The sequence below is a fragment of the Carcharhinus amblyrhynchos genome, unplaced genomic scaffold (genome assembly GCF_965287045.1).
Source record: "Carcharhinus amblyrhynchos unplaced genomic scaffold, sCarAmb.v2.hapA scaffold_961, whole genome shotgun sequence".
NCBI lineage: Eukaryota > Metazoa > Chordata > Chondrichthyes > Carcharhiniformes > Carcharhinidae > Carcharhinus > Carcharhinus amblyrhynchos.
The window spans coordinates 26,846-49,889 of NW_027650701.1; the positions used below are offsets into that span (position 1 = coordinate 26,846).

The following is a 23,044-nucleotide window of genomic DNA, read 5'->3' on the forward strand; positions in this document are numbered from 1 at the left end:
CGGCTGATGGCCCTTCTGCCCCTCTTCCCCGAAGCGTACCTGCCGCCGTCTGTGATGTTGCCGCCACGCCGCCTGCAGACGCTGCTCAGACAAGCGGTGGAGCTGCAGAGGGACCGCTGCCTCTACCACAACACCAAAGCCGACACCAACCTGGACTCAGTCTCGCTGCTCATGGACCACGCCTGCAGCAGGTAACCCGACAGGCAACGAGCGGCCACTCCTGCTAACCCTCGCCACTACCGACCCCTCCCTACCTGGGCGGCACAGCAGGTTAGCATTGCAGCCTCACAGCACGAGAGACCTGAGTTCCATTCCCAGCTCGGGTCACTGCCTGTGTGGAGACTGTATGTTCTCCCCATGTCTGCATGGGTTTCTGCTGGGTGCTCTGGTTTCCTCCAACTGTCCAAAAGATGTGCAGGTTAGGTGGATTGGCCATGCTAAATTGTCCCTCAGTGACTAGAGGATTTTCACAGTAACTTCATCGCAGTGTTAATGTAAGCCAACTTGTGACGTTAATAAATAAATAAATTAGCTAAACTATTAAATCAAATAAATCCCTTTTAACTATTAACTGTTCCCGAATGAAACCAGATCCTAGTGGCATGCTGTCCCAATAAATACAATTTCCGCTCATTAGCAAAATAGAATTTAGTCACTCTCTAAATTACAACCAGGTTTTGTGCCTTCTGGAATATTCTGGGCCTTCTCTGTTGATTCTTCTGTCTGGTACTTTGCTGTCTAGATGGGGTTTTCTCTAAGACGTAGATGAAGCTATGAGAGCTATTAACTCTGTCGGTTGCTCTCGCCTTTTTGTCCCTCTGTCCCCCTTCTTTTATACCTGTGATGACATATCAATATTTTCCGCAATAAAATTGGTCCTCGGTTCTCAAAACCATCAGATTTAAATTTAATAGGTTCTTGGTGTCTTAAGTACCTGATTTAAACTGATTGGCTGAATTCAAAAGCCTGTTGTCTCGGTAACACTGCTGCTTGGCCTTTTGAAACAAATGTTTCAGTTTGTGTTCTCTGTGTACTTGTAATTTATCTTTCTAAATACAGAAAAAGTACCTCCTTTCCACAGAGTCATGCAATGCCCCACCCCACGAGCATTTTACGAATTCTCCCCAGTCTAGAATTTCTCCACCCAACGGGGGCGACGCGCAGTGTCCGGGAGCTGGGGCTGAGATGTGCGTTAATGGTGTGTGTCTTGTTCTTGTATTTTGGCTGCACAGGCGACAGTTCCCCTGTTACACACGCCAGATCCTGACTGAGCACTGCAACGAGGTGTGGTTCTGCAAGTTCTCCAACGACAGCACCAAGCTCGCCACTGGATCGAAAGACAACGCCGTCATCATCTGGCAGGTCGACCCGGTGAGTCCTCACTCCCGCAGCTCGGTGTGAATGGGGCGGGGAAGGGGGTGCTCTATTCCTCCCTCATTTTGTCTCTCCCGCCCTCAGGAAACGCACCAGCTAAAGCTACTGAAGACACTGGAGGGTCACACGTACGGAGTTTCGTATCTGGTCTGGAGCCCGGACGACACCTATTTGATCGCCTGCGGCCCAGATGATTGCTCGGAGCTCTGGCTTTGGCACGTACAGGTAGGCCAGGGGGAGTAGGGGCACGTGGCACACCTCCTGTCCACCTCAGCCTCTGTGCCTTCGCCGTCCAGTACCAGGGACAGGTGACCGAGTGCCTCATAAACTGTGCACGGTGTAGTGGGGTTGAGGGGCTCACTCAGCCTGGGGGGGGATGGTGACAGAGCCGGCTTTGCTGTCACAGCCTAGCTGGATCCTGCGTAAGGGGTAGGCCGCAGAGGGAGGCCCTCCCCATATCACCTCAAACACAGCGCCTGGCTCACCTCTCTCTCTCTCTCTCTTTCTCTCTCTCTGTACCTCTCCCCCTCCCCACGACCCCCCACCCAGACAGGGGAGCTGAGGACCAAAATGAGCCAGTCACACGAGGACAGTCTGACGTGCGCCGCCTGGAACCCAGACGGAAAGCGGTTTGTCACGGGAGGCCAGCGCGGGCAGTTCTACCAGTGTGTGAGTACCCAGCCTCCTGCCAGGGATTGTAAACTCCAGGGGGAGGGTGGGCACCCCAGGGTGCCATCCTGCACCCTGATCAGATACGACGTGACGTGGGCGGGCTGGCCGGACGCGGGGATCCCCCCCCCCCCATATCCCCCTGGACAGGTCCCCGCTTCACTGTGAACCAACTGTGCCACGCTCGGTGGTACTAGCTGGGTGGGAAACATGGCCCCACGGTGGTCCCCAGCAGCCGATCGCCAGCCCCCCTGTCAGAAAACGCAGGGGGAAACTGGGAGCGTTGTGGCCTTGATGCACCCCATGGCTGAATAGTGAGCAGCAGCCACTGTCTGCTGGAGATGTACAGCGAGCAGGAGGTGGGGGAATTTAATTTGATTTATTATTGTCAGATGTATCGGGATACAGTAAAAAGTATTGTTTCTTGCGCGCTATACAGACAAAGCATACCATTCATAGAGAAGGAAAGGAGAGGGTGCAGAATGTAGTGTTACAGTCACAGCGAGAGTGTAGAGAAAGATCAGCTTAATGCGAGGTAGGTCCATTCAAAAGTCTGACAGCAGCAGGGAAGAAGCTGTTCTTGAGTCGGTCGGTACGGGACCTCAGACTTTTGTATCTTTATCCCGACGGAAGAAGGTGGAAGAGAGAATGTCCGGGGTGTGTGGGGGGGTCCTTGATTATGCCGGCTGCTTTTCCCCGAGGCAGCGGGAAGTGTAGACAGAGTCAATGGATGGGAGGCTGGTGATGGGACTGGGGCTACATTCACCACCCTTTTGTAGTTCCTTGCGGTCTTGGGCAGAGCAGGAGCCCAGACCAAGCTGTGATACAACCAGAAAGGATGCTTTCTATGGGGCATCTGTAAAAGTTGGTGAGAGTCGTAGCGGACTTGCCAAATTTCCTGAGAAAGTAGGGGCGTTGGTGGGGCTTTCTTAACTATAGTGTCAGCATGGTGGGGGGACCAGGACAGGTTGTTAGTGATCTGGACACCTAACATCTTGAAGCTCTCGGCCCTTTTTACTTCATCTCCGTTATGTAGACAGGGGCATGTTCTCCTTTATGCTTCCTGAAGTCGATGGCAATCTCCTTCGTTCTGTTGACATTGAGGGAGAGATTATTGTTGCCGCACCAGTTCACCAGATTCTCTACCTCATTTCTCTACTCCTTCTCATCATTATTTGAGATCCAACCCACTTATGGTGGTGTTGTCAGCAAACTTGAAAACCGAATTGGAGAGGAATTTGGCCACACAGTCATAGGTGTATAAGGAGTATAGTAGGGGGCTGAGATCACAGCCTTGTGGGGCAAGGTGTTGAGGATGATCATGGAGGAGGTGTTGTTGCCTATCCTTACTGATAGTGTTCTGTGAGTAAGGAAGGTTGCAGAGGGAGGTGTCAAGGACCAGGCCACAGAGTTTGGAGATGAGTTTTGTGAGAATAATAGTGTTAAAAGCTGAGCTGTAGTCAATAAATAGGAGTCTGACATAGGTATCCTTGTTATCTGGGTGTTCCAGGGTTGAGTGCAGTGCCAGGGAAATGGTGTCTGTTGTGGATGTGTTGCAGCAATAGGTAAACTGTAGTAGGTCCAGGAATTGATTTGTGCCATGACTAACCTTTCGAAGCACTCCGTAATGACGGACGTCAGAACCACCGGCCGACAGTCATGAAGGCACGCTGCTGGGTTTTTAATAGAATCCCTACAGTGCCAAAGGAGGCCATTTGGCCCATTGAGCCTGAACCGACCACAATCCCACCCAGGCCCATAACCCCAAGTATTTACCCTGCTAATCTCCCTGACACTAAGGGGCAATTTAGCATGGCCAATCCAATCCATCTCACCCCCACATCTTTGGACTGTGGGAGGAAACCAGAGCACCGGGGGGGGGGGGAACCCACGCAGACACGGGGAGAACGTGCAGACTCCACACGGACAGTGACCCAAGGCCGGGAATCGAACCCGGGTCCCTGGCTAACCACTGTGCCGCCCTGAGTGAGTATCGGGGGGGGGGGGGGGGGGGGACGTTGGGAAGGGGGTGAGCTGAGCTCCTGTCGCGTGATTTACCCAAGGGGGGAGCTGCGGGGCTGTTTGCCTGGGTCGGTCGCAGTGGTTGAGGGGGGGGTTGCGTTGGGAGTCGGGAGTGTGAAATTCACTAACCAGAGCCGTGTTTACCTTTGCCCCCACCCCCACCCCCCCCCCTCCCCCCAGGACCTGGACGGAAACGTGTTAGACTCGTGGGAGGGGGTGCGGGTGCAGTGTCTATGGTGCCTAAACGACGGGAAGACCATCCTGGCTTCTGACACCCACCAGCGGATACGAGGCTACAACTTTGAGGAACTGACTGACCGCAACATGTAAGCGACTGGGAGAGGACGGGGGCGGTGGGGGGTTGGGGGGGGGGTGGGGGGAGGTGGTGGTGGTTAGGTTGGGGGAGGGGGTGATGGGCAGTGGGCACAGGGGGGAGGAATGGGGTAAGTGGGGAGTCCAGGGGAAGTCGGGCGAGGGGGGGGATCAGTTGGGATCGAGGTTTACGGGGATGTGGGAGTTGAGGATTATCACATCGGGTCAGTCACAGTCCCTCCCAATGGCAGAGCAGACTTGTTGGGCCGAATGGCCTCCTCCTGTTCTTATGTCTTGGGGGATTGCCTCTTGTTTTGCGGCGATTGCCCCCACACGTTCCGCTAAACTGGCATCAGAGCAGCAAGATCCCACAGACAGCAGTGATGCGATAGGTACACAGGGATTAGGAGCAGAAGCAGCCCGTTCAGCCCTTTGAGCCTGCTCCGCCATTCAATCAGAGCGTGACTGATCTCTCTCTCTGGTCTCAAATCTACCTCCCCACCTGTTCCCCATATCCCCTTATCCTTTTCTTTATTAGAGATATATCTACTTCTCGAAACCATTCAATGACTCGGACTCCACCGCCCTATGGGGCAGCGAGTTCCCCTCTGTGATAAGTAGTTCCCCCTCATCTCAGTTTTAAATCTATTGCCTCTCAACCTACATCCTGTGACTTCTTGTTCTAGATTGCCCCACAAGGGGAAACATTTGGTCTATGTCTACTCTATCAATCCCTATCATACCCCTCGATCAGATTCCCCCTCAAAAACCCTCTAAACTCCGGTGAGTAACAACCCAAATTGTTCAATCTCTCCTTGTATGTCATCCACTACCTCCCCCTCTGGTTTTAGCTAGGTTAGCCCCAAGAGATTGCTTTGACAGTGCGCTGACCCTCCGGCGGTGCGGCGCTCCCTCGGCGCTGACCCTCCGGCGGTGCGGCGCTCCCTCGGCGCTGACCCTCCGGCGGTGCGGCGCTCCCTCGGCGCTGACCCTCCGGCGGTGCGGCGCTCCCTCGGCGCTGACCCTCCGGCGGTGCGGCGCTCCCTCGGCGCTGACCCTCCGGCGGTGCGGCGCTCCCTCGGCGCTGACCCTCCGGCGGTGCGGCGCTCCCTCGGCGCTGACCCTCCGGCGGTGCGGCGCTCCCTCGGCGCTGCAGTAACGTTGTCAGCCTGAATTATGTTCTCAGGTCTTTGGAGTGAGACTTGAACTCATTACCTTGTGACTCACTGAGGGGGTGGGAGACAGAGGGAAAGGTGGAGGGGGGGTAGGCAGGGAGGAGTGCAGGGGACCATGGGCAGAAAGTAAGAGGGAGGTAAGGAGAGTGGGAGGGTCAGGAGGGAGAGCACAGTCTCTCTCTCTCTCACGCATTCACTCTCTCGCTCTCACACGCGCACTCACACAGAGCGAGGCACAGAGCTGCAGCTGGTTTGTGGGTTGCGGTTTGACCGTTCCACGCTGTGAGACTGGGAGCACGCTGTTCTTGTCCCGAGCGCTGCCCTTGTCATCCCTGTGGTTCTGTGAGATTAAAATGCCACAGCCTTGGCTGTGAAGGCTGGTGTGTAATGCTGACCTTTACAGTGGGGAGTCTGCCAACACAGCTGATCTCGGAGCCGAGCTGGCCTGCGGCAGGGTAGAAATGTGTGAAGTCCCAGATACCTGTCACCCAGCCCAGTGTCGGTGCCTGCACTGAGGGCGTGCTGCGTGCAGGGCAATGCGATGATGCATCCTCACGAGGTGAGGGAACTCGCTCAGCAATCAGAGAATCTCCATATTGCAGGCCATCGAGCCTGCACCCTCCACTAGCCACATCTCCTTCACCCCACGTATTGGTGTTAACAAATTGCCCCTAAATTAGATCTCCCTTAATCTGGCACACACATAATTCTCTAAATTTGCACACCGTTATTGTGGAATCCAAGAGACGTAGACAAAAGTCATAGGTAGAAGGAGGATTGGAATGAGGCACTCACTGAGTGTTAAAATGGGCGGCATGGGCTTTTTGGGTCAAAGGGCCTGTTTCCTGTGCTGTGTTGTTCTTTGTATTTACCCCAGCTAGTCGCCCTAACACTAAGGGGCAATTTAGCATGGCCAATCCACCTAACCTACACATCTTTGGACTGAGGGAGGAAACCCACTGAGACACGGGGAGGATGTGCAGACTGCACACAGACAGTGACCCAAGCTGGGAATCAAACCCGGGTCCCTGGAGCTGTGAGGCAGCAGTGCGAACCCACTGTGCCACTCTTGCTGCCCCATTATTGCCAAAACTGGGACAGTAGAACTCGCTGTACTATCGAGCCTGATTCCACACTGAAGCACAAATCCCCCACCCACCTCGCCCAACACAGCACTGTCCCCATCAAACACTCCCAGGACAGGTACAGCACAGGGTTAGATACAGAGTAAAGCTCCCTCTACACTGTCCCCCATCAAACACTCCCAGGACAGGTACAGCACGGGGTTAGATACAGAGTAAAGCTCCCTCTACACTGTCCCCCCCATCAAACACTCCCAGGACAGGTACAGCACGGGGTTAGATACAGAGTAAAGCTCCCTCTACACTGTCCCCCCCATCAAACACTCCCAGGACAGGTACAGCACGGGGTTAGATACAGAGTAAAGTTCCCTCTACACTGTCCCCCCATCAAACACTCCCAGGACAGGTACAGCACAGGGTTAGATACAGAGTAAAGCTCCCTCTACACTGTTCCCCCATCAAACACTCCCAGGACAGGTACAGCACGGGGTTAGATACAGAGTAAAGCTCCCTCTACATTGTCCCCCTCATCAAACACTCCCAGGACAGGTACAGCACGGGGTTAGATACAGAGTAAAGCTCCCTCTACACTGTCCCCCATCAAACACTCCCAGGACAGGTATAGCACGGGGTTAGATACAGAGTAAAGCTCCCTCTACACTGTCCCCCCATCAAACACTCCCAGGACAGGTACAGCACGGGGTTAGATACAGAGTAAAGCTCCCTCTACACTGTCCCCCTCATCAAACACTCCCAGGACAGGTACAGCACGGGGTTAGATACAGAGTAAAACTCCCTCTACACTGTCCCCCTTATCAAACACTCCCAGGACAGGTACAGCACGGGGTTAGATACAGAGTAAAGCTCCCTCTACACTGTCCCCCATCAAACACTCCCAGGACAGGTACAGCACGGGGTTAGATACAGAGTAAAGCTCCCTCTACACTGTCCCCCCATCAAACACTCCCAGGACAGGGACAGCACGGGGTTAGATACAGAGTAAAGCTCCCTCTACACTGTCCCCCCATCAAACACTCCCAGGACAGGGACAGCACGGGGTTAGATACAGAGTAAAGCTCCCTCTACACTGTCCCCCATCAAACACTCCCAGGACAGGTACAGCACGGGGTTAGATACAGAGTAAAGCTCCCTCTACACTGTCCCCCCCATCAAACACTCCCAGGACAGGTACAGCACGGGGTTAGATACAGAGTAAAGCTCCCTCTACACTGTCCCCCCCATCAAACACTCCCAGGACAGGTACAGCACGGGGTTAGTTACCCTGGAAATGGGGAGGGGTGAGTATCAGGTGGGTGCGGGTGGGCAGGCCTCCAGACGAGGTGTGTGTTGTGTGTGTGGGGGAGGGGGGGGCAGTGGGCGGTATTGGGTGCCCATCGGATGTGTTTTTATTAGGTGGTGGGGGTTGGGGTGGGGGTGTTATTAGGGTTTGCACAGACCTGTAGCTGGTCTTGACTCTGTCCAAAACCCCTTTGAGTGATCTTTCCAATTCCAGCTGAAATTCTCCTCCCTTTGCCTAGGGTGGCTTAACCCTGGACCCAGACGTAAGATTAAATCACCTTAATCACTGGCAGGCAAGGGTATCAGTGCAGCAGGATGATGACGCAGTGCTGGAGTACAGTCTGTCCCAGCTGGTAGAGCACTTGCTGCATTCTCATACCCAGGGATTTGGATTGTTCTAACACCTTACAACATTTCCCTCTGCGCTTTACTGAATCAGTTCATGACCAACTGCAGCAAGAGCTGGACAATATCCAGGCTTGAGCTGACAAGTGGCAAGTAACGTTCTCCGATAAGAGAAGGTCTAACCATCTCCCCCTTGATACTCAATGGTATTCCTGTCGCTGAATTCCATACCGCCCCCTCCCCACTATCAACATCCTGGGGGTTACCATTGACCAGAAACTGAACTGGACCCAGCCATAGAGACCAGAGCAGGTCAGAGGCTGGGAATCCTGCAGAGAGTAACTCACCTCCTGACTCCCTCCCCAAAGCCTGTCCACTGGGAATCCTGCGGAGAGTAACTCACCTCCTGACTCCCCCCCAAAGCCTGTCCACTGGGAATCCTGCGGAGAGTAACTCACCTCCTGACTCCCCCCCAAAGCCTGTCCACCATCTACAAGGACACAAGTCAGGAGTGTGATGGAATACTCCCCACTCGCCTGGATGGGTGCGGCTCCCAACAACACTCGAGAAGCTTGACACCATCCAGGACAAAGCAGCCCTGCTCGATCGACACACTAACCACAAACACTCACTCCCTCCATCACCGACGCACAGTGACAGCAGTGTGTACCATCTACAAGATGCACTGCAGCGACTCACCAAGGCTCCTTCCACAGCACCTTCCAAACCCACCACCTCTACCACCTAGAAGGACAAGGGGGGGTGCAGCAGACACATAGGGGAACACCACCCCCTGCAAGTTCCCCCCTCCGAGCCACTCACCATCCCGACTTGGAAATATATCGGCCGTTCCTTCACTGTGAGTGAGGTCAAAATCCTGGAACTCCCTCCCTAGCAGCATGGTGGGTGTACCTACACTACAGAGGGACTACAGTGGGTGCAAGATGGCGGCTCATCCACCACCTTCACAAGGGGGTAATTGAGAATGGGCGATGAATACTGGGCCCAGCCAGCTACACTCACATCCCAAAGAGTAGATAGAAGCTATGTTCTGCAGATAGTTAGACCCCCTATCTGATTTCTATGTTGGTGGGACACTACCTTAATGAGGCTGAGAGAGTTGTGTAAACCAGCCAACCCTTCCAAACAAACTCAAAACAATGTGGGAGGCCCTTCAGCCCATCATGTTGATCCTATTTGCCCCCTGCTCTTCCCCCATTGCCCTGCGTTGTCCACATAGGTTCCCCATTCCCTTCCTGGTGCCACTATTCATCTTGGCTGGGTTAGGGGATGTTGTTGTTAGGAGGGGTTGTGCCTCATGGCTCAGTGCTGCCCCTGCTGGATGTGATTGAAGTTCAAAGTTTCACAAGGCCCAACATCATCAAGCTAGAGTGTTGGTCCTGCACCTCTGCATCTTTTTCCCCACTCAATACTGATGCAAAGATCTGACTGATTTGATTTTATTATTGTCACGTGTATTGGGATGCAGTGAAAAGTATTGTTTCTTGCAAGCTATACGTACAAAGCATGCCATTCATAGAGAAGGAAAGAAGAGTGTGCAGAATGTAGAGTTACAGTCACAGCGAGGGTGTAGAGAAAGATCAAAAGCAGCAGGGAAGAAGCTGTTCTTGAGTTGGTCGGTACGTGACCTCAGACTTTTGTATCTTTCTCCCGACGGAAGAGAGAATGTCTGGGGTGCGTGGGGTGTCCTTGATTATTCTGGCTGCTTTTCCCGAGGCAGCAGGAAGTGTAGACAGAGTCAATGGATGGGAGGCTGGTTTGCAAGATGGACTGGGCTGCATTCAAGTCCTTTTGTAGTTCTTTGTGGTCTTGGGCGGAGCAGGAGCCCAGACCAAGCTGTGATACAACCAGAAAGGATGCTTTCTATGGGGCATCTGTAAAAGTTGGTGAGAGTCGTAGCAGACATGCCAAATTTCCTTAGTCTTCTGAGAAAGTAGAGGCGTTGGTGGGGCTTTCTTAAATGTAGTGTCGGCATGGGGGGGGACCAGGACAGGTTGTTGGTGATCTGGACACCTAGAAAATGAAGCTTTCAACCTTTCAAAGCATGACAAGTAACATGTTGCCATTGAGGCGGAGGTGCTGCAGCGCCACCACTGGCAGGTCAATGCAATTGCAGCGTGACGTTTACATACAGTTTACATTATGACTGAGAATTTGTAATAGGAATTGCCCTGCTGAAGTATATTAGTGCGATATGATTTCCCCCCACACTTTCAGCCCACCTCTTCTGAGGACTACTGGTTCAAGTTTTGCTGTGTGGAATTAGCTCAGCTGTGTCACAAAACCGCTTGCTAACTTCCATCTTGCCTGTGGTTCCTTGCAGTGTACAAGAGGACCATCCTGTCATGTCTTTCACGGTTTCCAGAAACGGACGGCTCGCTTTGCTCAATGTTGCCACTCAGGTAAGCCTCAGGCCTTCCATTTTGGCACTCGTCTGCCCCTTCTACCTCCCCCCCCCCCTCCGAAATCGTGGAATTCCAACACTCCCCCATTAGACCCAAGAACCACTTAGATTCTGCTACCCCCTTGCTATCCGAGAGGATACGCCTTTGACGTTTGCCCTCGCGCAGAGTCACTGCCTGATCACAGCTCAGGACGAGGCCATTTGGCCCATCGCGTCAACACCAGCCCTCCGAATGAGCAATGCACAAGTCCCACGCCCCCACCACCTCCCCGTAACCCTTTTTCAGGTTCAATCGAAGGCTTTCTTAGCCAAACTCCACCACACTCTGGGACAGTGCATTCCATTGGGCAGCACGGTGGCATGTTGGTTTAGCACTGCTGCCTCACAATGCCAGGGACCTTGCTTGGGTCACTGTCTGTGCGGAGTTTGCATGTTCTCCCCGTGTCTGTGTGGGTTTCCGTTGGGTGCTCCGGTTTCCCCCCTCAGTCCAAAGATGTGCAGGTTAGGTGGATTGGCCAAGCTAAATTGCCCCTCGGTATACCTGAACAGGCGCAGAAGTGTGACGTCTAGGGGATTTTCATTAGCTTCATTGCAGTGTTAATGTAAGCCAACTTGTGACACTAATAAATAAACTTTTAAACACTGCCTTAGCCCAGCTTTAAAATCAGCATGCTATCAGTTATGGTGCCTGAACAGCAATAAAGGACACCAGTTACAGACAACACGGCACCGATAAAATGCTGGGGCCTGCTAGAAACACCCTATTGCCAAACGTGATTGAAACAAGGCACAGTGTTGTCACAGCGGCTCACAATAGCTCCATCGTCCCCCAGGTTCTGAAACTGGGCCCTGTATGCCAGGGTGTTCCAGCTCCTCTCTGCCCACCCCGTGCAAGAGGCTCACCCTCCTCCCTCTGTCCTCTTGCAGGGGGTCCATCTCTGGGACTTGCAAGATCGCGTCTTACTGCAGAAATACCAGGGCGTCACCCAAGGCTTTTATACCATCCACTCCTGCCTCGGGGGCACGAGCGAGGATTTCATAGCAAGCGGGAGCGAAGGTGAGTGGAGCTCGGGTGGGGGTGGGGGGGTGGGTAATAGGAGGCGGTGGCCTAATGGTATTATCGCTAGACTATTAACCCAGCTAATGTTCTGGGGGACCCGGGTTCGAATCCCGCCACGGCAGATGGTGGAATTTGAATTCAATAAAAAATATCTGGAATTAAGATTCTACTGATGACCCATTGTGGGAAAAACCCATCCGGTTCAGTGATTCTCACCCCCGGAGTGTGGCAACTCGGGGATTTTCGCAGTAACTTCATTGCAGTGTTAATGTAAACCAACTTGTGACACTTCAATAAGCTTCAAACCGATGTCCTTTAGGGAAGGAAATCTGCCGTCCTTACCCCGGCCTGGCCTACATGTGACTCCCAGAGCCACAGCGATGTGGTTGACTCCCATCTGCCCCTCCAAAGGGGCAACTAGGGATGGGCTATAAATGGGGGGGTACTAGCAAGGGTAAATGCGTAGCGTTACTGGGGATAGGGCTTGGGTGGAATTGTTGGCTCGATGGGCCAAATGGCCGCCTCCTGCGCTGTAGGGATTGCTATGAAATGCTGGCCAGTCAGTGACACCCATGTTCCACGAATGAATGAGGAAAAGGGGGTGTTAATGAGTCTCGGCCTGATCGTTCCTTGCAGCGATGGCTCGTCGGTCTGTCTGAGCGCGCGCGCACCCCACTCTACTCACTCGCTGTTTCGAAGAGGCAGCGGTAGAGGCAGAGAGTGGCCTGACATCGAGGGGCTGACGTCACTTTGTGCGGTGTTTTCCCCTGAAAGTTCAGCGTTGCGATGCCTGCCCCAGTCGACTAGCCCTTGGCCGTGGGGACCGGCCATTTTGAATGTGCAAGGAGCCGGGAACCCACGGTGCCCGTCCCTCTCCAGAGCGTCCAGCCTCGCCGTTCCAGGGTGATGTTCCCAGTGCAGTACTGAGGGAGCACTGCACTCCTGGAGGGGTGGGGTGGGGGGTGGAAACGAAAAGGATCCCACAGCCGCTCATGGAATAGATTCGCTTTATTATTGTCACATGTACTGGGATAGAGTGAAAAGTATTGTTTCTTGCATGCTATACAAAGCATACCGTTCATAGAGAAGGAAAGGAGAGGGTGCAGAATGTAGTGTTACAGTCACAGCGAGGGTATAGAGAAAGATCAGCTTAATGCGAGGTAGGTCCATTCAAAAGTCTGACAGCAGCAGGGAAGAAGCTGTTCTTGAGTCGGTCGGTACGGGACCTCAGACTTTTGTATCTTTTTCCCGATGGAAGAAGGTGGAAGAGAGAATGTCCGGGGTGTGTGGTGGTGCCCTTGATTATCCCGGCTGCTTTTCCCCGAGGCAGCGGGAAATGTAGACGGAGTCAATGGATTGGAGGCTGGTTTGTGTGATGGATTGGGCTACATTCACCACCCTTTTGTAGTTCCTTGCAGTCTTGGGCAGAGCAGGAGCCCAGACCGAGCTGTGATACAACCAGAAAGGATGCTTTCTATGGGGCATCTGTAAAAGTTGGTGAGAGTCGTAGCGGACATGCCAAATCTCCTTCGCGTCCTGAGAAAGGTGGGCTTTCTTAACCAAAGCATCGGCTTGAGGGGGGGGACGAGGACAGGTTGTTGGTGATCTGGACACCACAAAACCTGGAGGCTTTCGACCACCATCTCCACTTCTTTCGCTGTTGATGGAGACGGGCATGATCTCCAATGGGGGTGCAAAGCAGGAGGGAGGCCTCATTATCAGCCCGGTGCTGTTTGTGGGATCTTTCTGTGCGCTGCTATACTGCTCCTCGGAGAGTACTGGCAGAGAGAGCTGTGGGTCTTGGCGCGGTGGGTGGTTGTCGTGATGCTTGCCAGGTGTTGTGTATGGAGTTTGAATCTCATTGACAATGGGTGAAATGTCTCTGCCTGCTACTGTTTTTCATGTTTTGCTCCAGACCACAAAGTCTACATCTGGCACAGGAAGAGTGAGCTGCCCGTGGCGGAACTGACAGGTCACACACGCACAGTCAACTGTGTGAGCTGGAACCCACAGATTCCCTCCATGCTGGCCAGCGCCTCCGACGATGGCACAGTCCGGATATGGGGACCAGCTCCCAGCCTCGATGGGGAGGATCCCGAAGGTGAGACTCGCTGACTGCGCTGCCGAGATCCCCCCCTTCCTCCCCCCTCCGCTGAGTCCCACAGCTCCTCCAGCCTGGTCCATCCAGCACCTCGCCAGAGCAACTAATCCCACTGCCCCGCTCTCTCCCCATAGCCCTGTATCAATCCCCAAACTAATCCCACTGCCCCGCTCTCTCCCCATAGCCCTGTATCAATCCCCAAACTAATCCCACTGCCCCGCTCTCTCCCCATAGCCCTGTATCAATCCCCAAACTAATCCCACTGCCCCACTCTCTCCCCATAGCCCTGTATCAATCCCCAAACTAATCCCACTGCCCCCACTCTCTCCCCATACCCTGTATCAATCCCCAAACTAATCCTACTGCCCCGCTCTCTCCCCATAGCCCTGTATCAATCCCCAAACTAATCCCACTGCCCCGCTCTCTCCCCATAGCCCTGTATCAATCCCCAAACTAATCCCACTGCCCCGCTCTCTCCCCATAGCCCTGTATCAATCCCCAAACTAATCCCACTGCCCCGCTCTCTCCCCATAGCCCTGTATCAATCCCCAAACTAATCCCACTGCCCCCACTCTCTCCCCATACCCTGTATCAATCCCCAAACTAATCCTACTGCCCCGCTCTCTCCCCATAGCCCTGTATCAATCCCCAAACTAATCCCACTGCCCCGCTCTCTCCCCATAGCCCTGTATCAATCCCCAAACTAATCCCACTGCCCCGCTCTCTCCCCATAGCCCTGTATCAATCCCCAAACTAATCCCACTGCCCCGCTCTCTCCCCATAGCCCTGTATCAATCCCCAAACTAATCCCACTGCCCCGCTCTCTCCCCATAGCCCTGTATCAATCCCCAAACTAATCCCACTGCCCCCACTCTCTCCCCATACCCTGTATCAATCCCCAAACTAATCCTACTGCCCCGCTCTCTCCCCATAGCCCTGTATCAATCCCCAAACTAATCCCACTGCCCCGCTCTCTCCCCATAGCCCTGTATCAATCCCCAAACTAATCCCACTGCCCCGCTCTCTCCCCATAGCCCTGTATCAATCCCCAAACTAATCCCACTGCCCCGCTCTCTCCCCATAGCCCTGTATCAATCCCCAAACTAATCCCACTGCCCCCACTCTCTCCCCATACCCTGTATCAATCCCCAAACTAATCCTACTGCCCCGCTCTCTCCCCATAGCCCTGTATCAATCCCCAAACTAATCCCACTGCCCCGCTCTCTCCCCATAGCCCTGTATCAATCCCCAAACTAATCCCACTGCCCCGCTCTCTCCCCATAGCCCTGTATCAATCCCCAAACTAATCCCACTGCCCCGCTCTCTCCCCATAGCCCTGTATCAATCCCCAAACTAATCCCACTGCCCCGCTCTCTCCCCATAGCCCTGTATCAATCCCCAAACTAATCCCACTGCCCTGCTCTCTCCCCATAGCCCTGTATCAATCCCCAAACTAATCCCACTGCCCCGCTCTCTCCCCATAACCCTGTATCAATCCCCAAACTAATCCCACTGCCCCCGCTCTCTCCCCATAACCCTGTATCAATCCCCAAACTAATCCCACTGCCCCCGCTCTCTCCCCATAGCCCTGTATCAATCCCCAAACTAATCCCACTGCCCCCGCTCTCTCCCCATAACCCTGTATCAATCCCCAAACTAATCCCACTGCCCCCGCTCTCTCCCCATAGCCCTGTATCAATCCCCAAACTAATCCCACTGCCCCACTCTCTCCCCATAGCCCTGTATCAATCCCCAAACTAATCCCACTGCCCCGCTCTCTCCCCATAGCCCTGTATCAATCCCCGAACTAATCCCGCTGCCCCCGCTCTCTCCCCATAGCCCTGTATCAATCCCCAAACTAATCCCGCTGCCCCCGCTCTCTCCCCATAGCCCTGTATCAATCCCCAAACTAATCCCACTGCCCCGCTCTCTCCCCATAGCCCTGTATCAATCCCCAAACTAATCCCACTGCCCCGCTCTCTCCCCATAACCCTGTATCAATCCCCAAACTAATCCCACTGCCCCCGCTCTCTCCCCATAGCCCTGTATCAATCCCCAAACTAATCCCACTGCCCCGCTCCCTCCCCATAGCCCTGTATCAACCCCCAAACTAATCCCACTGCCCCGCTCTCTCCCCATAGCCCTGTATCAATCCCCAAACTAATCCCACTGCCCCGCTCTCTCCCCATAGCCCTGTATCAATCCCCAAACTAATCCACTGCCCCCGCTCTCTCCCCATAGGCCCTGCATCAATCCCCAAACTAATCCCACTGCCCGCTCTCTCCCATAGCCCTGTATCAATCCCCAAACTAATCCCACTGCCCCACTCTCTCCCATAGCCCTGTAATCAATCCCCAATAACTAATCCCACTGCCCCGCTCTCTCCCCCATAGCCCTGTATCAATCCCCGAACTAATCCCGCTGCCCTGCTCTCTCTCGGGGCAGCACGGTAGCACAGTGGTTAGCACTACTGCCTCACAGCCAGGAACCTGTGTTGATTCCCAGATTGTGTCACTATCTGTGTAGAGTTTGCGCATTCTCCTCGTGTCTGCGTGTGTTTCCTCCGGTATCTTCCCACAGTCTGAACGATGTGCAGGTTCAGTGGATTGGCCATGCTAAATTTCCCTGTGCTAGCCCTGTGACACTACAGTGAGTGGGTTGTGGGATTGTAGTCAGTGCAGGCTCAATGGGCTGAATGGCCTCCTTTTGCACTGTAGGCTTCTGTGATTCTCTCCCTATAGCCCTGTATCTATAATTGCACCTAAGATCTAACTTGTGTCTGAGACGTGTTAAAGATAATCTTCTTACTCTCGTATTCTATGTCCCTATTAATAAAGCCCTTACGTCTTTAATCTCTCTCTCTCTCAATCTGGCTGCAACCTTCTGTGATTTGTGTACATTGCCCCCCCCAGGCCTCTCTAACTTCAAAGTTGTACCCTCGATTTTATATTCTCTCCCTCAGGACCCCCTCCGACCAAAATCAATCACTTCACATCTGTCCAATGTCAGTCCGTTCCACTGACGTGCCTGCGGCCCCTGGAGGTTTGTCACTGCGCGTCCCCCACATCCCCCCACCCCTCCCCACGCACGCGTTTTGGAATTGTGCCCCCCCACCTCCAAGTCTAAGTCATTCATGTAAATGTGAGTAAAGCAGCCGCGACCGCTCCCCCTCTGAACCATTCTCCAGTCCGGAACACCAACCGTTTGCTGCTCGTAGAGTCCCTGCAGTCAGGAGCAGGCCATTCGGTCCATCGAACCTGCACTGTCACTCCCGACAGAGCATCTTACCCTGCCATTCCCCCCCCCCCCCCCCCCCGCCCCGCCTCCCCCGCCCCGCCTCCCCTAATCACAGTAATCCACCTAACCTGTACGTCTTTGGACACTAAGGGGCAATTTAGCATGGCCAATCCACCTAACCTGCACATCTTTGGGACACTAAGGGACCAATTTAGCATGGCCAATCCACCTAACCTGCACATCTTTGGACACTAAGGGACAATTTAGCATGGCCAATCCCACCTAACCTGCACATCTTTGGACACTAAGGGGCAATTTAGCATGGCCAATCCACCTAACCTGCACATCTTTGGACACTAAGGGGCAATTTAGCATGGCCAATCCACCTAACCTGCACATCTTTGGACACTAAGGGACAATTTAGCATGGCCAATCCACCTAACCTGCACATCTTTGGACACTAAGGGACAATTTAGCATGGCCAATCCACCTAACCTACACATCTTTGGACTGTGGGAGGAAACCGGTGCACCCGGAGGAAACCACATGGATATATGGAGACTGTGCAGACTCCACACAGACAGCTAAAAAAGCCGGGAATCGAACCCAGGTCCCTCGCACTGTGAGGCAGCTGCGCTGTGCTGTTTCCTGTCAATCAGTTCACTCCGATCCAGAGCTTTGCTCGGGAGTGGCCCTTGGGTTTGGTGGGGGGGGGGGGGGGGGCAACCTAGAAACCTGGCAGGGAGTTGAGTACAGCTGGTGATGGGTGGAGGGGTAACCTGTGGCACTAACTGTCCCCCACGTGTAGAAATGGAGAGTGATGGGGATGAGCTGGGAAAGTGAGGATGATCACATCGTGTCAGGAACGATCTCTGGCTGGAGCAGACCTGATGGGCTGAACGGCCTACTCCTGTTCTTGTGTCTTATGGGATAGAGGTGGTGAGAAAGGCTAACAGTTCTGTAGTTTGACCAGTGTTGCAGGGACATAGGGATCTTGATCAGTTGGGCCAGTGGGCTGACGAATGGTAGATGGAATTTAATTTAGAGAAATGCAAGGTGATGCATTTTGGTTGATTGAACAGGGCAGGACTTACTCAGTTAATGGTAGGGGAGAGTTGCAGAACAAAGAGATTTAGGGGTACAGGTTCATAGCTCCTTGAAAGTGGAGTCACAGGTGGACAGAGTGGTGAAGAAGGCATTCAGCAAGCTTGGTTTCATCGGTCAGAACATTGAATACAGGAGTTGGGACGTCTTGTTGAAGTTGTATAAGACATTGGTAAGGCCACACTTGGAAATACTGTGTACAGTTCTGGTCACCCTATTATAGAAAGGATATTATTAAACTAGAAAGAGTGCAGAAAAGATTTACTAGGATGCTACCGGGACTTGATGGATTGAGTTATAAGGAGAGGCTGGATAGACTGGGACTTTTCTCTCTGGAGCGTAGAGGGGTGATCTTATAGAGGTCTGTAAAATAATGAGGGGCACAGATCAGCTAGATAGTCAATATCTTTTCCACCAGTGGTCGGGGAGTCTAAAACTAGAGGGCATAGGTTTAAGGTGAGAGGGGAGAGATATAAAAGGGTCCAAAGGGGCAATGTTTTCACACAGAGGGTGGTGAGTGTCTGGAACAGGCTGCTAGAGGTAGTAGTAGAGGGTACAATTTTGTCTTTTAAAAAGCATTTAGACAGTTACATGAATAGAATTGATATAAGGGTGGCACAGTGGTTAGCGTCGCTGCGTCATAGCACCAGGGACCCGGGTTCAATTCGACCTTGGGTCACTGCGTGGTGTTTGCACATTCACCCCATGTCTGCGTGGGTTTCCTTTGGGTGCTCCGGTTTCCTCCCACACTCCAAAGATGTGCAGGTTAGGTTGGATTGGCCATATCTAAATTGTCCCTGAGTGTCAGGGGGATTAGCAGGATAAATGTGTGGGGATGCGAGAATAGGGCCTGGGTGGGATTGTGCTTAGATGCTGACTCGATGGGCTGAATGGCCTACCTCTGCACTGTGGGGCTTCTATGATAGAGGGATATGGGCCAAACGTGGGCAGTTGGGACTAGCTTAGCGGTTAAAAACTGAGCAGCGTGGAGAAGTTGGGCCTCAGACCTGCTGAGATCTTCCAGCGTCTTCCCTTTTGGTTTCAGAGTCACAGAGGTTTCCGTGCTCTGTGACTCTGAAACCAAAAGGGAAAACGCTGGAAAATCTCAGCGGGTCTGGCAGCATCTTGTAAGGAGAGAAAAGAGCTGACGTTTCGAGTCCAGCCGACCCTTTATCAAAGCTAAAAGGCAGAGAAAGTGGGAGATACTTATCTTGCAGGGTGAGGGAATGAAAGATGGGTCATAGAAACGAGGGGAGAAGGCTGCTAATGGCAGCCCATAGAATAAAGGGTGTGAGCGGTTAGACGGCAGAGGAACTACAGTGAGAATGTTAGGAGGGGAATGGATGGGACAGAGGATGTAGAAAAGGGGAAACGGGGGGAGAAAAGGTAAGGGAAGGGGGATAAAGTTTGCGGGGGGAAGAAAAATGAAGAAAGACAACAGAGAAATAAAAGGTAGAGAACAGTAAAAAAAAAGATGAATTAGAATGGAATGAAAACCAAGGGGTGGAGAGCAAATTGTCTGAAGTTGTTGAACTCGATGTTGAGAGCGGAAGGTTGTAGAGTGCCCAGCTGGAAGATGAGATACTGTTCCTCGCAGTTTGCGTTGAGCTTCACTGGAACGTTGCGGCAGGCCAAGGACAGATCTGGGCACGGGAGCAGGATCGGGTGTTAAAATGGCAAGGAACCGCAAGCTCAGGGTCCTGACTGCGCACAGACGGGAGGCGCTCAGCAAAGCGATCGCCCAGTCTACGCTTGGCCTCTCCGATATTGCAAGAGGCGCGAGTGAAACGCGGCTTAGCCCGGGAGGAATGTTTTTGGACCTCTCCCGTCGCTCGTGGCACCTTCCCGCGCCGAAGGCCTAACCTTTACCTCTCCCGTACTCGCCATCCGAAACATTCCCTCCCGGTTAAGCCGCGTTTCGCCGGCGCCTCTTCCGATTCACGGGATCCTGCTCCCGTGTGCCCGCACGTCTGTCCTTGGCCTGCCGCAATGTTCCAGTGAAGCTCGACGCAGACTCGAGGAACAGCATCTCATCTTCCAGCTGGACACTCTACAACCTTCCGCTCTCAACATCGAGTTCAACAACTTCAGACAATTTGCTCTACCCCACCTCCAATCCTTGGTTTTCATTCTATTTTAATTTTTTTAACTGCTCTACCTTTTATTGTCCTCATTTTTCTTCTCTCCCCCCACTTTATCCCCCTTCCTTTACTTTTTCTTCTCCCCCCCGCTTCCCCTTTTCTACATTTTTAATATCTGTCCCATCCATCCACCTCCCCGACATCTTTATTCCAGCTTCTCTGCCATTTGGCCGTTCACACCCTTTATTCTCTCTGTGGGCTGCCATTAGCAGCCTTTTTCCCCCCCCCGCCCCAGTTTCTATGACCCATCTTTCATTCCCTCCCCCCTCAGTGTAAATCTCTCCCACTTTCTCTGCCTTTTAGCTTTGACAAAGGGGTCACCTGGACTCGAAACGTCAGCTCTTTTCTGCTCCTTACAGATGTTGTAAAAAGTCTGACAAGGTTTTCGTCCAACCGATTGATAATAGACTCACTAGCTTTCGGGGTTAGCCCCTTCGTCAGGTGAATGGAAAGTTCTGGCCTCAGACAGAGCGTATAAAGCACAGACAGTTTAGAGATTACTGATTAGAATGCGAATCCTTACACCCAACCTGCTGTTCAAGACCTGAAGTGGCTGACAATGTGAGTGGAAGGAGCACTGATCACAGGTTAAAGATGTGTATTGTCTCCAGACAGTACAGTAAGTGAGGTTTTGCAAACCCAGGCAAGTCATGGGGGTTACAGATAGTGCGACAGATCCCTGTTGAGACCGTCCTCATGTGTGCGGAACTTGGCTATCAGTCTCTGTTGAGCGACTCTGCGCTGTCGTGTGTTGTGAAGGCCGCCTTGGAGAATGCTTACCCGAAGGTCAGAGGCTGAATGCCCGTGACCACTGAAGTGTTCGCCAACAGGAATGGAACAGTCTTGCCTGGTGATTGTCGAGCGATGTTCATTCATCCGTTGTCGTAGCGTCTGCATGGTCTCCCCAGTACTGTACTGTCTGGAGACAATACACATCTCTTTAACCTGTGATCAGTGCTCCTTCCACTCACATTGTCAGCCACTTCAGGTCTTGAACAGCAGGTTAGGTGTAAGGATTCGCATTCTAATCAGTAATCTCTAAACTGTCTGTGCTTTATACGCTCTGTCTGAGGCCAGAACTCTCCATTCACCTGACGAAGGGGCTAACCCCGAAAGCTTGAGAGTCTATTATCAAATAAATCGGTTGGACTAAAACCTGGTGTTGTCAGACTTTTTACCGTGTTTACGCCAGTCCAACACCGGCATACCCACATCCTTACAGATGTTGCCAGACCCGCTGAGATTTTCCAGCGTTCTCTCTTGTGGTCTCAGATTCCAGCGTCCGCAGTAGTTTGATTTTATCTGTGACTCTGAGACGTGCTTTGCCCTGAATCGGGGCGTCTTGCGTGACCTTTGCACCCTCCCCCCCCACCCCGAGCCCCGTGAGGTCGGGCTGCCGCGTGGATCGACGCCGAGGCCTTGCGTTTCGTCGTGGCGACAAACTGGCAGAGCAGCTGGGTGCCAGGGCGGTGTTCTGGCAGACTGGCACCCACCCCTCTCACGCGTGGGGGTAACTTGGGGAGGTTTCCTCGCACACTCGGGCAGGAAGTCGGGGCCAGGGGTCACATTTTAAATTTTGCCTGCTAAGTTATTCGGGAGAGAGAGCAACCCCCGCGTCCCAGCCCTTCGTTTCTCTACCCGCCCCATAACCATATGTTACCCCCTTGTTGCTCTGCAGAGCTGGGACAGCTGGGAGGGACGGTCTGACACGCTGTCTCTCTCTGGTGCACCCCCTTCTCTCTCTGCCCCCTCTCTCTTCCTATCTGGTTTCCCCCATCCCCCCCCCCCCCCCCCCAACCCGGGTCCGGCGCACGGGGGCGAGGGTGGGATGTTGGGGTAGTCAGCGCGTTGCTTGCCGAGTGCCTTTAACCCTCTCTCCACCCCCCCCCCCCCCCCCCCACTCCGTGTTTACAGGTTGCAGCAGCAGCAACAACAGTGCCACAGACAGCTGACACAGCCGCCCGGACCCCGGTTAACTCTCTCGCCGTGCCGCTGGGCTCTTCCACGCCTGCCCTGCTCGGGCGGCCCACCCACCCATGGACAGAAAGGAAAAGACGGCAGCCGCCATTGCCCCCTCTTCTCCCTCCCTCCCTCCCTCCCTCCCTCCCCCACTCCCCCTCCTCCCTCCCCACTCCCCCCCCTCCTCCCTCCCTCCCTCCCCACTCCCCCTCCTCCCTCCCTCCCTCCCCACTCCCCCTCCTCCCTCCCTCCCTCCCTCCCTCCTTCCTTCCCCACTCCCCATCCATCCTCCCTCTCTCCCTCCTTCCCCACTCTCCCTCCCTCCCTCCCTCCCTCCCTCCCTCCCTCCCTCCCTCCCTCCCTCCCTCCCTCCCTCCCTCCCTCCCTCCCTCCCTCCCTCCCCACTCCCCCTCCCTCCCTCCCTCCCTCCCTCCTTCCCCACTCCCCATCCATCCTCCCTCCCTCCCTCCCTCCTTCCCCACTCCCCCTCCTCTCTCCCTCCTTCCCCACTCCCCCTCCTCTCTCCCTCCTTCCCCACTCCCCCTCCTCTCTCCCTCCTTCCCCACTCCCCCTCCTCTCTCCCTCCTTCCCCACTCCCCCTCCCTCCCTCCCTCCTTCCCCACTCCCCCTCCTCCCTCCCTCCCTCCCTCCCTCCCCCCCCCTTCCCGCCTCTCCCTCGACCATCCGGTCGACGCCCGCTCCCCTTGCTGCGAACCCACCCGAGCTCCGACCGTCCCCT

At 53.9% G+C, this 23,044-nt stretch overlaps 1 protein-coding gene across 3 annotated transcripts in view; it reads left to right on the top strand.

Annotated features, from left to right (window-relative positions):
• LOC145340369 (WD repeat-containing protein 26-like) overlaps positions 1–22,415 on the top strand; it is a 40,893-nt gene extending 18,478 nt beyond the window's left edge. For 2 of the 3 annotated variants that reach the window (XM_080184827.1, XM_080184825.1), the window contains 9 exons: positions 35–191; positions 1,233–1,371; positions 1,459–1,599; positions 1,924–2,043; positions 4,246–4,391; positions 10,623–10,701; positions 11,631–11,760; positions 13,679–13,864; positions 22,261–22,415. In XM_080184827.1, the coding sequence (XP_080040953.1) occupies positions 35–191; positions 1,233–1,371; positions 1,459–1,599; positions 1,924–2,043; positions 4,246–4,391; positions 10,623–10,701; positions 11,631–11,760; positions 13,679–13,864; positions 22,261–22,298 (1,136 nt within the window). In that variant the 3' untranslated portion in view covers positions 22,299–22,415. Of the gene's footprint in view, positions 1–34; positions 192–1,222; positions 1,372–1,458; positions 1,600–1,923; positions 2,044–4,245; positions 4,392–10,622; positions 10,702–11,630; positions 11,761–13,678; positions 13,865–22,260 lie in introns of all 3 variants that reach the window. The other variant, XM_080184826.1, reaches the window with a different exon arrangement.
• Positions 22,416–23,044: the final 629 nt, after the last annotated feature.